Source organism: Puma concolor, chromosome D1 (assembly GCF_028749965.1).
Source record: "Puma concolor isolate L17-30 chromosome D1, mPumCon1.1.hap2, whole genome shotgun sequence".
NCBI classification, from domain to species: domain Eukaryota; kingdom Metazoa; phylum Chordata; class Mammalia; order Carnivora; family Felidae; genus Puma; species Puma concolor.
The window spans coordinates 66,678,780-66,691,608 of NC_141676.1; the positions used below are offsets into that span (position 1 = coordinate 66,678,780).

The following is a 12,829-nucleotide window of genomic DNA, read 5'->3' on the forward strand; positions in this document are numbered from 1 at the left end:
GCCAAGTGGAAGAGAGAAAATTAAAGGATTTTCCAAAAGCAGCCAAGCCCAATGCACACAGCATTCCCAACAGCTGGAGTGAGCTTCAGAAGCAACACACAGGTATAAGGTCCAGCCTTATTCTTTATTTACAGCACAGTCAAAATCATTAAATCAAGTACAAAAGAAATGGCTTCCATTTCCTGGATTGGCATCGGACATCCTTCCTACCAGCTGCAATTACATCATTTTTGTCTATCTTCTGCTGTTCTTTTTTGAGGGAAGGGATAGGGAGTGACAAACGGACCAAAGAGACTTTACCCTCAAACCCAAGAGGAAGCTCTGCTTGCAGAGAAACAAAGGAAGTGACCCTCCCTCTTGTGAAAGGCAGTCAGGAACTCTGCTCCGGTTATGAGGGCCACTGATGGTATAGGAAAACTGTCACAAAGAGATTCTTCCCAGGGGTGGTGTGAAGAGGGCGACGATTCAGGGTGTGGGATGGCTGCTGTCACCATCATCACCCTCTCTTCTATCTCAACCTTTGCCTCATCAAATCTAATGACAAACAAGGGAAAGTAATTACATGTAGAAAACCAAAGTGAATGGGAACGTGGGTAGAATGAACAGAAAAGAAACTGAAAGTGATCAAAATTTCTCAGTGCTTCTTTCTCTGACTGGCATAGAAATCTCTGATCCACCGCTTCATGTGTCTAACTTCCAAGGAGCGGGCTAATAGCACGGTCGTGGGGTCAAAGGCATTTCTGGCTCGAAGATCTAGATGATGGGCCCCTTCTGGGATGGTGATCGCAACCAAGGTGTCTGTGATATCCTTGGTTACTCCACCTCCTGACCAGGGGTCTAGTTCACCATTGCTAAGTGAGGGAAAAAAGAAAAAATAAGATTGTTAGTTTTTCATATCTACACCCAGATAAGATAGGAGAAACCTATTATGTGCATAACATCAAAAATTACAAATTTATAACCTGGGGGATTTGATCTGAGATCTAATCTGTCATATAAGAAGGTGCTTCATGCTGGAATTTTACTTAATTTCTGTAACTAGGTGCAAGAAATAGAATCAGAGAAGACTGAAGGTGGTACTATATGAATCAACCCAGCTTCTACTAGGACATGGAATATAGAAGCCTGAATTTTAATCCCAGCTTCATCACTCAAAAGCTGGATACCTCACACAAGTTACTGACTCAGTTTCTTCATCTGTAAAATAGAGATAACAAGGCTGACCTCATAAGGTTGTTAATAAGGGCTAAACCAGATGGCACATGCGGATGTACTGAATAAGCACAGTGTCAGGCACAGAGGACTCCTTCAATTAATGCTGGTTTCCTTACTACCTAGGACCCCAACTCAGAAAATTTGGGCATTACTCAAAGATCTTCATTTTATATTAGCTTTAAACTTAAAGAAATGGTATTTTATTAGTCTTGGCTGTTTCACACAACACATTTCAGAATGATGTAAACAGGATCAGTCATTAAAATAGGCTATTTAGTTTAGCTGAGTAAAAAACCAATATACCACTGACAGTATTCCTAAGAATATTATCAACAGCTCTTACTGAGCCATAATTCACCTATCACAAAAGTCACCCACTTAAAATGCACAATTCAATGGCTTTTAGTATATTCAGAGTTTGCAACCATCACCACAATCAATTTTAGAAAAGTTCATCACCCCCAAAATGAAATCTATACTCATGGCAGTCAATCCCTATTCCCTTCCCCATACCTCCTCACTGTCAGCCCCAAGCAACCACTAATCAATTTTCTGCCTCTATAAATTTGCCTTTATCTTTACATTTCACATAAATGGAATTATACAATACGTGGTCTTTTGTGATTGGCTTAATTCACTTTGGCATAATGTTTTCAAGTTTCATCCATATTGTAGCATGTATCAGTACATTATTCCTTTTAATTGCCAAATAATATTCCATTGTATGGGTATATTACATTTTATTTATCTAGTCATTAGATGCACATTTGTGTTGTTTCCACTTTTTGGCCATAATGAACATTGTTCCTATAAACATTCATATACAAGTTTTTGCTTGGGTGCAGGCTTTCATTTCTCTTGGGTATATACCTAAGAATGGAATTTCTGGGATGTATGGTGACTTAACCTTTTGATGCACTGCCAAACTTTTTCCAAAGTGGCTACACTATTTTATATTCCCACTAGCAATATATGAGGGTTGCAATTTCTCTATATCCTTGCCAATACTTATTATCTGTCTTCTTGATTATAGCCATCCTCTGTGGGTATAAAATGGAATCTCATTGTAGTTTTGATTTTAATTTCCCAAATGACTGAAGGTATTGAGCGTTTTTTCATGTGCTGACTGGCCATGCGTATGTCTTCTCTGCAAAAAAATGTCTCTTCAGATCCTTGACTGTTTTTAAATTGAGTTATCAACTAATATCATTTGATCCATTTTAAGTTACTTTTTTGTATGGTTATGAAATAGGGATCCAACTTCATTTTTTGCTTGTGAATATCCAGGTTTCTCAGCATCATTTCTTGAAAAAAAATACTCTTTCCCCAATAATTTGTCTTGGCCCTTGTCGAAAATCAATTGACCATATATATACCAAGGGTTGACTTCCAGACGGTCAATTCTCTTTGACTGATCTGTATGTCCTTATGGTAGTATCCTAATATATTGGTTATGGTAGCTTTATAATAATAAATTTGAAAACAGGAAGTATGAGGTATGAGTTCTTTAAATTTGTTCTTTTTTTTTCATAATGTTTATTGAGAGACAGAGACAGAGAGGAGGGGGGAGTGGGGGAGGGGCAGAGAGCTAAGGGGACAGAGGATCTGAAGCAGGCTCTGCAGTGACAGCAGAGAGCCCAGCCCCATGCAGGGCTCAAACTCACAAAGTGCGAGATCATGACTTGAGCCAAAGTTGGACATTTAACCAACTGAACCACCCAGGTGCCCCTGTCCTCCCTTTTCAAGATTATTCTGGCTATTCTGGGTCCCTTACACTTTTAAGATCAGCTTGTCAATTTATGTGAAAAAGCAAGCTGAGATTTTCATAGAGATTGCATTGAATTTGTAGATCAATTTACAGACTATTAACACCTTACCAATATTATCTCTTCGACAAGAACATGAGATGTCTTTCCATTTATTTAGATTTTAATTTCTTCCAACAATGTTTTGTAGTTGTATAAGTCTTACACTTCTTTTGTTAAACTTACTCCTAAGTATTTTATTCTAGATGCTATTAGAAATCAAATTCCTTCCTAACATTTATTAACTCCATATCTGCATAGAGTAGTTTAGAATTTACAAAGCCTTGACTATTATAACAACTCTGTGAGGTAGGTTTAATAACAACTCTTTATAGACAAGAAAACTAGTACCCAGAGAAACTAAAAGATTTGCCCATATCATTCATCTAGCAGCGGCAAATCTGAGATACAAATTCAGACCTTGTAGCCCCAGTCTAATGTTCAATCTTTCATGCACACATCGTAAATCAACAGCACTCTTGACTTGTATGGTGCAGAATAAGAACATGAGCTTTGGGATCAGACACACCTGGGTTCCAGTGCCAGATCTGCGCCTCACCTTCCTAATCTTATGGAAGTTTAGATTCCTCAAAATAAAATAAAGACTGAAAATACCTGGATTAAGAACCTGGTAGCTATTAGATTACTTTCCCCCGGTACTGCACTTTATGGTATATCTTTATCTACATATCACTTATGGAACATTTCTATATGCTTTCTGACATTTGTTTCATGTACACTCCATTTTGCTGATATTGTTACAAAGCCTGAAATAACAAATATTCAAGGTCACATTATCAGATATATGAAATTGTTCCCATAATTTGCATAATCATTTTTAAAAGTCTCATCTATAAGTACAATCTATACAGATGCCTATCCAATAATATCTTTTTTTAAAATGCTTATTTATTTTGAGAGAGAGAGAGCATGAGCAGGGGCCAGGCAGAGAGAGAGAGAGGAAGAGAATCCCAAGCAGGCTCTGCACTGCCAGCTCTCCAACTACAATTCCATGAGGGCAGGGATTTTTGTCTCTTTTGTTTATTACTGCCCACAGTGCCTAGACCAGACCTGGCACATGGTAGGAGCCAGGTGTTTATTGTGTGAATGAAAAAAAATTTTTTAAGTGTTTAGATGTCTGCGGCCTTGTACCAAATGCCCTACAAAGAGATATATAAATATATGTAGGCAAGTTCAGGCATATGAAATCACTTCAGTACTTTTTATGTGGGAAACCAAAGTTAATATAAATGATCAATATAAATCTAGAGAGACTAACCTTCAGCTGTGTGTAGTAGTGAGAAGAACCACTAACTAAGAAGATGTAAGTTTTATTGCCCTACCAGCCCATGACTTTAAGTAAGTCACCTAACATATGTGAACCTTAATTCCCACATATATAACAAAAAATAAATTTTTTTAAAACATAATGCCCCTCCATCACAGAGATCTTGTGAGGCTCAAGTTAAATAATATATGTGGTAGTAAGATATAAACTATAAAATACTACACAAATGTGCAGTATTATTATAATAATTATCATATTCTGTAAGTATGAGAAGTGTTAATACTTCTGAGGGGTAAATGAATCATGAAAAGGGATGTGAAAGCATGTCTCACAGACATTTGGCCAGAAAAGTAATGTGGTCAACATTTTCCAGTTAATGTACAAGCTAAATGAGAAAATAAGCATTTAGGTACATTAAATATATGTGTGTTTGAGATACAATTTTAAATTCCTTTTACAATTCCCACCACATTTCTCTTTAAAAAAAAATTAATTCAACTTCAACTTAATAACATCATTCTTGGAAAGAAATCGCTCCAAAAATGTACATTTTTGGTTTTGTTAAAAATGAAAAGGAAAACTCACGTGCAAAATAACAGTCTTAGTTTTCAACTACCAGATAAATTCTTAAAGTAAACTACACAAGGGGTTAGATTTTCTTAAGTGAACAAATCGCCTTTATCATCATTCCAATTTAACAGGACCAACCCAGATAGGAAACTCTCCATTATTTGCAAAACAAAAAAGCCATCCCAACAGCCACATAATAAGCAAACTGCATTTGATTTAAAAGGTCATCTGAATCAGCCCAGTGGCTTAGCAACAGTGTTTGGAGTTGCCGAGAGACCCAAGATGCACATGGACTTGAATTTCTTGGTCCTAGACATGTGAAAGCTTAACCAGCCACTGGGACATTTACCAAAAAAATACTGGCTTTCATGAGAGAGTCTAGATGCCTGGATAAAATTCCCAACAGTGAGCTTCTAATCACTAGCAACAATTAATTTGCCTGAGAAATGATATTAAACTAACCAGCTCCTCAGGGACTCCCTTTTGGATTTATATTTAAAATACTGAGCATGACCATTGGTAAAATAGTTTCTTACCAGTTGGGGTTGGGGAAAAAAAGAAATCCTTCTAACAAAACAACCGTACAATAAAAAAAATGTTGAAATGGAATGATTAATGGCTCCTAGTTATTAACTCCTCATTCATTCAACAAACGTTTACTGAGTACCTACTATGTGTTCAACAGTGAACAGACAAAATGTCCTCATGATGCTTACTTCCATGATAATCTATTTACTCATTAAAGTAACCTTGTTTGGTAGTCATTATTTCTAACTTTTATATATTGGCAATTTGCCTGAGTCTATACAGCTAACTTGGTCTCCCTCACTTCAAAGCCCAAGGTTTTAATTGCACTGACAAATTTCCTGTCTGATATGGACTAAACTTTCCATTCAGGAAAGCAGTCACAGTTGGACTTGTGTGAGATGACCTAAGGAGAGAAGCATGGACATAAAGATACTTTCCACCTGGTTCCTTGGACATTTTCTTACTCATCAACCAAAACCGTTTTCTAGTTGGTAGCCACTAAGTAGAGACAACAGAGGCACACCTAAGGCTGTTTCTTTACTTTGGGAATGTGTTTACTTTAGAAAAGCAGGACAATTTTGAATTTTTAAATATACTGGGGACGTCTAGGTGGCTCAGTCGGTTAACCTTCTAACTCTTGATATCGTTTCAGGTCATGATCTCATTTACGGTTCTGACATCGAGCCCCACATTGGGCTCTGTGCTAACAGAGAGGAGCCTGCTTGGGATTCTCACTCTCTCGGCTCCTCCCCCACTTGTGCATGTGCATGTGCATACACATGCACACACACATGTACACACACTCTCTCTCAAAATAAGTAAACATTAAAAAAATAATAATAATAAAAATAAAACTTCATACTGGATTTCCTCACACCTAGCAGCATAAAGATTTCTTTTTAAAAGTACTTGCCACTGTAAAAAGATAAACGAGTACCTTCACATAGTCCTGCCTTTACACTCTCATATGCCTCTACAGACTTTCTAAACTTTGTATTTTGTTCCTTGTTTTTATCAACACACATATTTCTTGGGCATCTAGTATGTGCCAGGTACTGGATGCAAATGCTGAAAGCACAGATACAATTAAGTCAAAGTCTCTGCCATTAAGAAGTTTTCAATCTCATGGGGCAGACAGAAACATAAATAGATCATGTCCAGAGTGCTAAGTGATATTCACAGGCCTAGAGGAGCTACGGGAATGGGGTAAATCTCACTTCCCTGGAGGAGTCAGGGAAGGTTTCTGGGAAGGTGCCTGAGTTTTAGGAAAAGGAGAAAAAGATGAAGGGGAAGGACATGCAAAGACGAATAACTCCCTATGTCTAGGACATGTGTACAAGGCAGAGTGTCCTTCCATTTATACATTCAACAAATCTTTTTTGAGCACATATATTTGCCAAATCTGGGCCAAATACTTTCTTGGGTTAATTCTTAAGCATTACACAACTCTGTAGGGTGAGTTATTATTATCATTTTATAGAAAAGAAGTCTGAGGATCTAAGAGCTTAAGTAATTTTTCTTAAAATAGCTCAGTTTACCTTTGCAAAGTTCTATTGGAAAGTCCTCTCTTAACACTGAGTTAAAAGTTTCTAACACTGAGCTAGAATTTCCACTTCTTGCTTCAGTTCTATTCCCAAAACTTTTCTCACCAAATCTGCCCCCTCCCCCAATGATGATGATGATGATGAGTTTGATAGCCTAAGGAAAATAATATAAAAGGGCAAATAGATTACTAAGATACTCATCTATGGTTGAATCCCATAACTCATACATTAAACTCATACATTAAACAAATTCATACAGTGCTTGCTTCGGCAGCACATATACTAAAATTGGACTGATACAGAGAAGATTAGCATGGCCCCTGCACAAGGATGACATGCAAATTTGTGAAGCGTTCCATATTTTTTTTACCCAAGGGATACAGGAGTGCTGATGCATAGGGCCACTTGTACCCCAATGTTTATAGCAGCACTCTCAACAATAGCCAAATTATGGAAAGAGCCTAAATGTCCATCAACTGATGAATGGATAAAGAAATTGTGGTTTATATACAGAATGGAATACTGCTTGGCAATGAGAAAGAATGAAATATGGCCTTTTGTAGCAACGTGGATGGAACTGGAGAGTGTTATGCTAAGTGAAATAAGTCATAAAGAGAAAGACAGATACCACATATTTTTACTCTTATGTGGATCCTGAGAAACTTAACAGAAGACCATGGGGGAGGGGAAGGAAAAAAAAAGTTAGAGAGGGAGGGAGGCAAACCATAAGAGACTCTTAAGAACTGAGAACAAACTGGGGCGCCTGGGTGGCGCAGTCGGTTAAGCGTCCGACTTCAGCCAGGTCACGATCTCGCGGTCCGTGAGTTCGAGCCCCGCGTCGGGCTCTGGGCTGATGGCTCAGAGCCTGGAGCCTGTTTCCGATTCTGTGTCTCCCTCTCTCTCTGCCCCTCCACCGTTCATGCTCTGTCTCTCTCTGTCCCAAAATAAATAAACGTTGAAAAAAAAAAAAGAACTGAGAACAAACTGAGGGTTGATGGGGAGTGGGAGGGAGGGGAGGGTGGGTGATGGGCATTGAGGAGGGCACCTGTTGGGATGAGCACTGGGTGTTGAATGGAAACCAATTTGACAATAAATTTCATATTAAGAAAAAATACATACTAAAATAAAAAACTAAACAAAAACAAAAACAAAAAAACTATTGGACATGTTCAGAAGGTCAAATTTGACTCTCATTTTAAAGAGATTGTAAAAGAATGACATTTACAGTTTAAACAATGGCTCCAGGTTAAGAGGCCTATATGCTATCTCTCTACTATTTCCATGTAGATTTGGGGAAATGTTTTAAGTAACTTGTTTTTCTCTTAATAGCTGATAGGCTAAGGTTCAAACCAAAATATGGAAATTTTAAAATCACAATCACATACACATAGAGTCTACTCAATTAACCCTGATGTGAGCCAATACCAAATACATCCCTTCTAAAGAAGCAATGTAACATAGAGGAGCAAACACAGGTTTTATAGTCAGGCAGGCCAAGGTTGAGATCTGGTTTACCACTTAGTAACCATTACAAAGCTGGATGAGGTTTGGCAAGAGATTGAACTCAGCGACCTTCGCTTTCCTCCTAAGTAAAAAAGAGACTATAACAACTACTTCAGAGGACTGCTGGGTGGATTCAATTAGGCAATTTATTTAAAGTGCCTCATATAGTGCCTGAAACAGAACAGAGTAGGCACCTCAAAAGTGTTTGCTGAAAAAAGAGTGAAAAATATTTACTATCAATTAATAATAACAGTAACAAGGGCAGTACAAATTGAGAACAGCAAATGATACTTCATTTTGTGCTAGTTTTTTTAAATAAAATATTTAAGTTTTGTTGCTGTTACTGTTTTTAAGCCTTTAAGCATGTTTGTAATAGAGTATAAAAGTGTATCTCTTGCTCAGCATCCTCTGTCTTTCAAAGAAAGACATGATGGATACCACTCCTGTATTCTATATTGTTTTACTATCAGCATTTTTCTGGTTCTACCTTCTCAGCTATTCTACAAATGTCTTCATCAACCAAAGTTTTTCTCTGCACCAGTAAAAACTCACCTAAAAACAATGTTGCTGTGTGAACTGATGTTTCTGCCTCCATACACAGTAGTGATCCAGGCGGGCCTTGGTCTCACACCCCACTGTTTAAAACAGTCATCAGAATATTCCCTAAAGTTCCATGAGCGAGGCTCAAACATGTCATCGATACCATTAGTACAAAAAGGCATGACCATTTCTGTGCAAGCCTAAAAAAGGAAAACAAAAGAGAATCCAATGACAAAATAAAGCACAAAGAGTTAAATAACTTGTCCAAAGTTATTCTGCTGGTAGCAGCAAAGCTAGGGTTTGACCTCAGGCGGTCTGGCTTCAGAGCTCCTGCTCTTTACCTACATCATACCACCTCTCATTATTCCTGGAAAGGCTCAGCTGAGAAGGAACAAAAGTTAGGGCTATATATTCTTCATCGGTAAATTGCTTTCTTCCACATCTATTATCATATTTAACCCTCAGGAGGGAAAGTATTAGTATTAGTATTATTAGTCTCATGCAGGTGAAGGGATGGAGGCTCAGAGAGTCAAGTCAGACTCCCCTTCTTTTCTTCATCCATAAAATGCTTCCTTTTGATAGGAAGCATTGCTTTTGATAGGACTTACCAAGAGATATTGTAATATTAGTATCTTTTTCAACAAACTATATTTAAAGGTGAGATCATGCCGTATTTATCTTTGTATCTTTGGAGTCTAGCGGGTTGCCTGGCACATGGGTACCCAGAAAATATTTGGTGATGATTAAATACATGAAGGAAGGAAGGAAGGAAGAAAAAAAGATAATGGAGCCCAGATTTGGACCCAGGTTAGTGACAAAATCTTGTGAACTATCTTACAGTACAACCATATCAGCAGGAAATTCCACTTGAGGAAATTATGGAAGCTTACCTGATAGCTCCAACCCTGGGTTCCCAGATTGCTAGTTGTTGTCTCTGATATATTCAGGCATCTCGCCTGGCCTGAGTAATTGTAATATATATTCAGAGCTTGGAAAATATTCTGCAGCAGCTGTGCATCAGATAAACTGGGATTGTTCAAATACTTGCACACTACCTGTCATTTTAAAGAGACATAAAAGAAGAAGAGTCAGAATATATTTATAAAATCATAATTTTAATGAAATAAAGAAGAAATATGACTGTGATTTGCCTATAAAATAATCTTAAACATCTAATAGCATTGCTTGACAATTTCTATCTCTTGAGTATAATCCTGTTCATAAATGAATAAACCCTTACTCTCCAAGTGTAAAATTTAAATTACTCTCCAAGCTATAGAAATAAACCAAAGGCATTTGTATGGTATGCAAAGTATTCCACACCTACCACTGTAGCCTCATCTTTTTTGCACGCTTTGTTCCAGCCTAGCAAAACCATTCTCAACACACCAGGGTCTTTTTCTCCTCTTTGCCTTTGTTCACCCTAAAATACCCTTTTCTCACTCTCGCACTCCAGTAATGTCTGGCAAACACCAATACACCTTCTATAATACTTAGCTCAAGTATCACTTCCTCTATGAGGCCATCATTAGCTATGCCCTCAAGTTGGGGAGAACTAAATCACTACTCCCTTTGTGCTTCTACTTATACCCTGTACTTGCTTCTATCAAAACCCCTGTAACACTGTACTGTACTCATTTGATTCCACAACATCCCCCTCAGCACTCAGCAAGGTATCTGACAACTAAATGCTAGCTGAATGAATAAATACATTTTTGTGAAAATGTAAAATTTATAAAATTTCTTATGGAAAAACTATACCAAGCTCCAGTATCTGTGGTGTGATAAGAAATATATCAGGCAGCAACCCAGCTTCCAAATATTCCTGCCACTAGACTATCATCAGCATCTGAAATCTAGTACCTAAAAATCACAGAGAATACTTGGGGTCAGAAGTGAGGGCAGGAATGACTAGATAGAGGCATGGGGGAACTTTCAGGGGTAGGGAAATAGTCCTGATCTTCATGGAAGTCTGGGTCACACAACAAACAGTTCACTTGCGATTTGTGAAATTCACTGTATATAAATTTTATCTCAAAAAAAAAAAAAAAAAAGAAATACTGAACTTTAATTAATGATGATAAAGGTGAAGTATCCCTGAGAAGTATACTGATGTCTGCAACTTATTCTGAAATGCATTTTAAAAATAAGATGGGGGGCGCCTGGGTGGCGCAGTCGGTTAAGCGTCCGACTTCGGCCAGGTCACGATCTCGCGGTCCGTGAGTTCGAGCCCCGCGTCGGGCTCTGGGCTGATGGCTCGGAACCTGGAGCCTGTTTCCGATTCTGTGTCTCCCTCTCTCTCTGCCCCTCCCCCGTTCATGCTTTGTCTCTCTCTGTCCCAAAAATAAAAAAAAAAAAAAAAAAAAAAAAAATAAGATGGAATGAAGGATAGAGGGATGGCTAGCCAAAAATATCTGTGCTAAATCAAATCTAGCAAAATACTTTTATAGAATTTAGGTGGTATTTTTAATGGGTGTTCACTGTCCAATTATTTCAGTATTTCTGTGTTTGAAATCTTTCACAATAAAATACTGGGGAAAAATCACAGGCAATGGTTTCACAGCTGCATAATACCACCACTTACTGATTACTGAGCTCTGGGTTTACAACCATTGTATTATATAATCCTCAAGCAATCCTATCAGATATATTATTGTCCATTATTTTACAAAAAAGAAACTGAATCTTATGTTAAATCACTTTACTCGAGGTCATCCACCTAGTAAATGTTAAGATCTAGATATAACCCAGATCTCTCTAGCTATGAAATAGGCATCTTATCCATTATGCTACACGGCTTAGGGAGCATCCTTTGTAAAACTGCAAATAGCCCCGATGGCAAGGGAAACACACTCAGCTTGCATCATGAAGTCAGTGATTTGGTCCTTTCTCATTTTATATGGAAAAGATGTATACAACAGGCAAGTCTGATTTTAAAAAAAGAGACAGGAAGAGAGAGGGACAAGCTGAGAGAAAAAGGAGCCAGGAAAGAAAGAGCCTAGTTACCCTACTTCAGGGAGAGACTCCACGCAACAGGAGCAACAAGGCCCAGGCTGGGGACATGCCCAAAAAGGAGGCACTGAGAAAGGAAGTGAACAGCAGAAAGCAAACCCAGCCTCTCCTCCTAGTTCTGTTTAGGACCAGTTTCCAGCAACACCTTTCTGAAAAAAGAGGAAATGTGAAAAGACTGCAGAAATGAATCATAAGGAAAATTCAAAGTCTCTCTCCAAATGCATTCAGCACAAAAATATTTCTGTGAAATGTTGAATGGCACTTTGTGAAAAAAAAGGTTTCAGAGTCAAATAATTTTAAGAAATATTGTGTCAGCAAATGTGAACAGTTTACTTGACTGCGGGAATCCTCAGAGCCGTTAACATGCTCAACTACAACATGACTTTCCAAAAGGGATAGAGAGTGTGCACTACTTCCAGTAAGTTTTTGGAAATAACAAATGTAAGAAAAGTCAGAAATTGGGGCGCCTGGGTGGCTCGGTCGGTTAAGCGTCTGACTTCGGCTCAGGTCATGATCTCACGGTTTGTGAGTTTGAGCCCGCATTGGGCTCTGTGCTGACAGCTCAGAGCCTGGAGTATGCTTTAGATTCTGTATCTCCCTCTCTCTTTCTGAGCCTCCCCTGCTTGTGCTCTTTCTCTCATTCTCTTGTTCTCTCAAAAACAAACATTTTAAAACATTAAAAACAAACAAACAAACAGAGCCTGGGACCAAAACATACATGCTTATAGTTTATTTGGGAATGTGATCCCAAAGAAGATAAACGACAGGGACAGAAAAAGGTAAGGAAAAAAAGGTGATACGGAAATGTGTACCAGGTGGTCACC

The 12,829-nt window shown here is 38.1% G+C and overlaps 1 protein-coding gene and 1 non-coding gene across 7 annotated transcripts in view; one reads left to right on the top strand and one right to left on the bottom strand.

Annotated features, from left to right (window-relative positions):
• The window catches only part of PRCP (prolylcarboxypeptidase), a 140,906-nt gene that overhangs the window by 64,645 nt on the left and 63,432 nt on the right, over nt 1-12,829 (bottom strand). For 3 of the 6 annotated variants that reach the window (XM_025928077.2, XM_086678442.1, XM_086678443.1), the window contains exons 8-10: nt 9,884-10,048; nt 9,006-9,193; nt 106-851 (exon numbers count right to left, since the gene is read on the bottom strand). In XM_025928077.2, coding sequence (XP_025783862.1) covers nt 635-851; nt 9,006-9,193; nt 9,884-10,048 — 570 coding nt within the window. In that variant the 3' untranslated portion in view covers nt 106-634. Of the gene's footprint in view, nt 1-105; nt 852-9,005; nt 9,194-9,883; nt 10,049-12,829 lie in introns of those variants that run through there. The other 3 variants (XR_015241130.1, XR_015241128.1, XR_015241129.1) reach the window with 1 other exon arrangement.
• LOC112866272 (U6 spliceosomal RNA) lies at nt 7,209-7,315 on the top strand. The gene has a single exon (XR_003224107.1). It is a non-coding gene; the product is annotated as a U6 spliceosomal RNA (small nuclear RNA).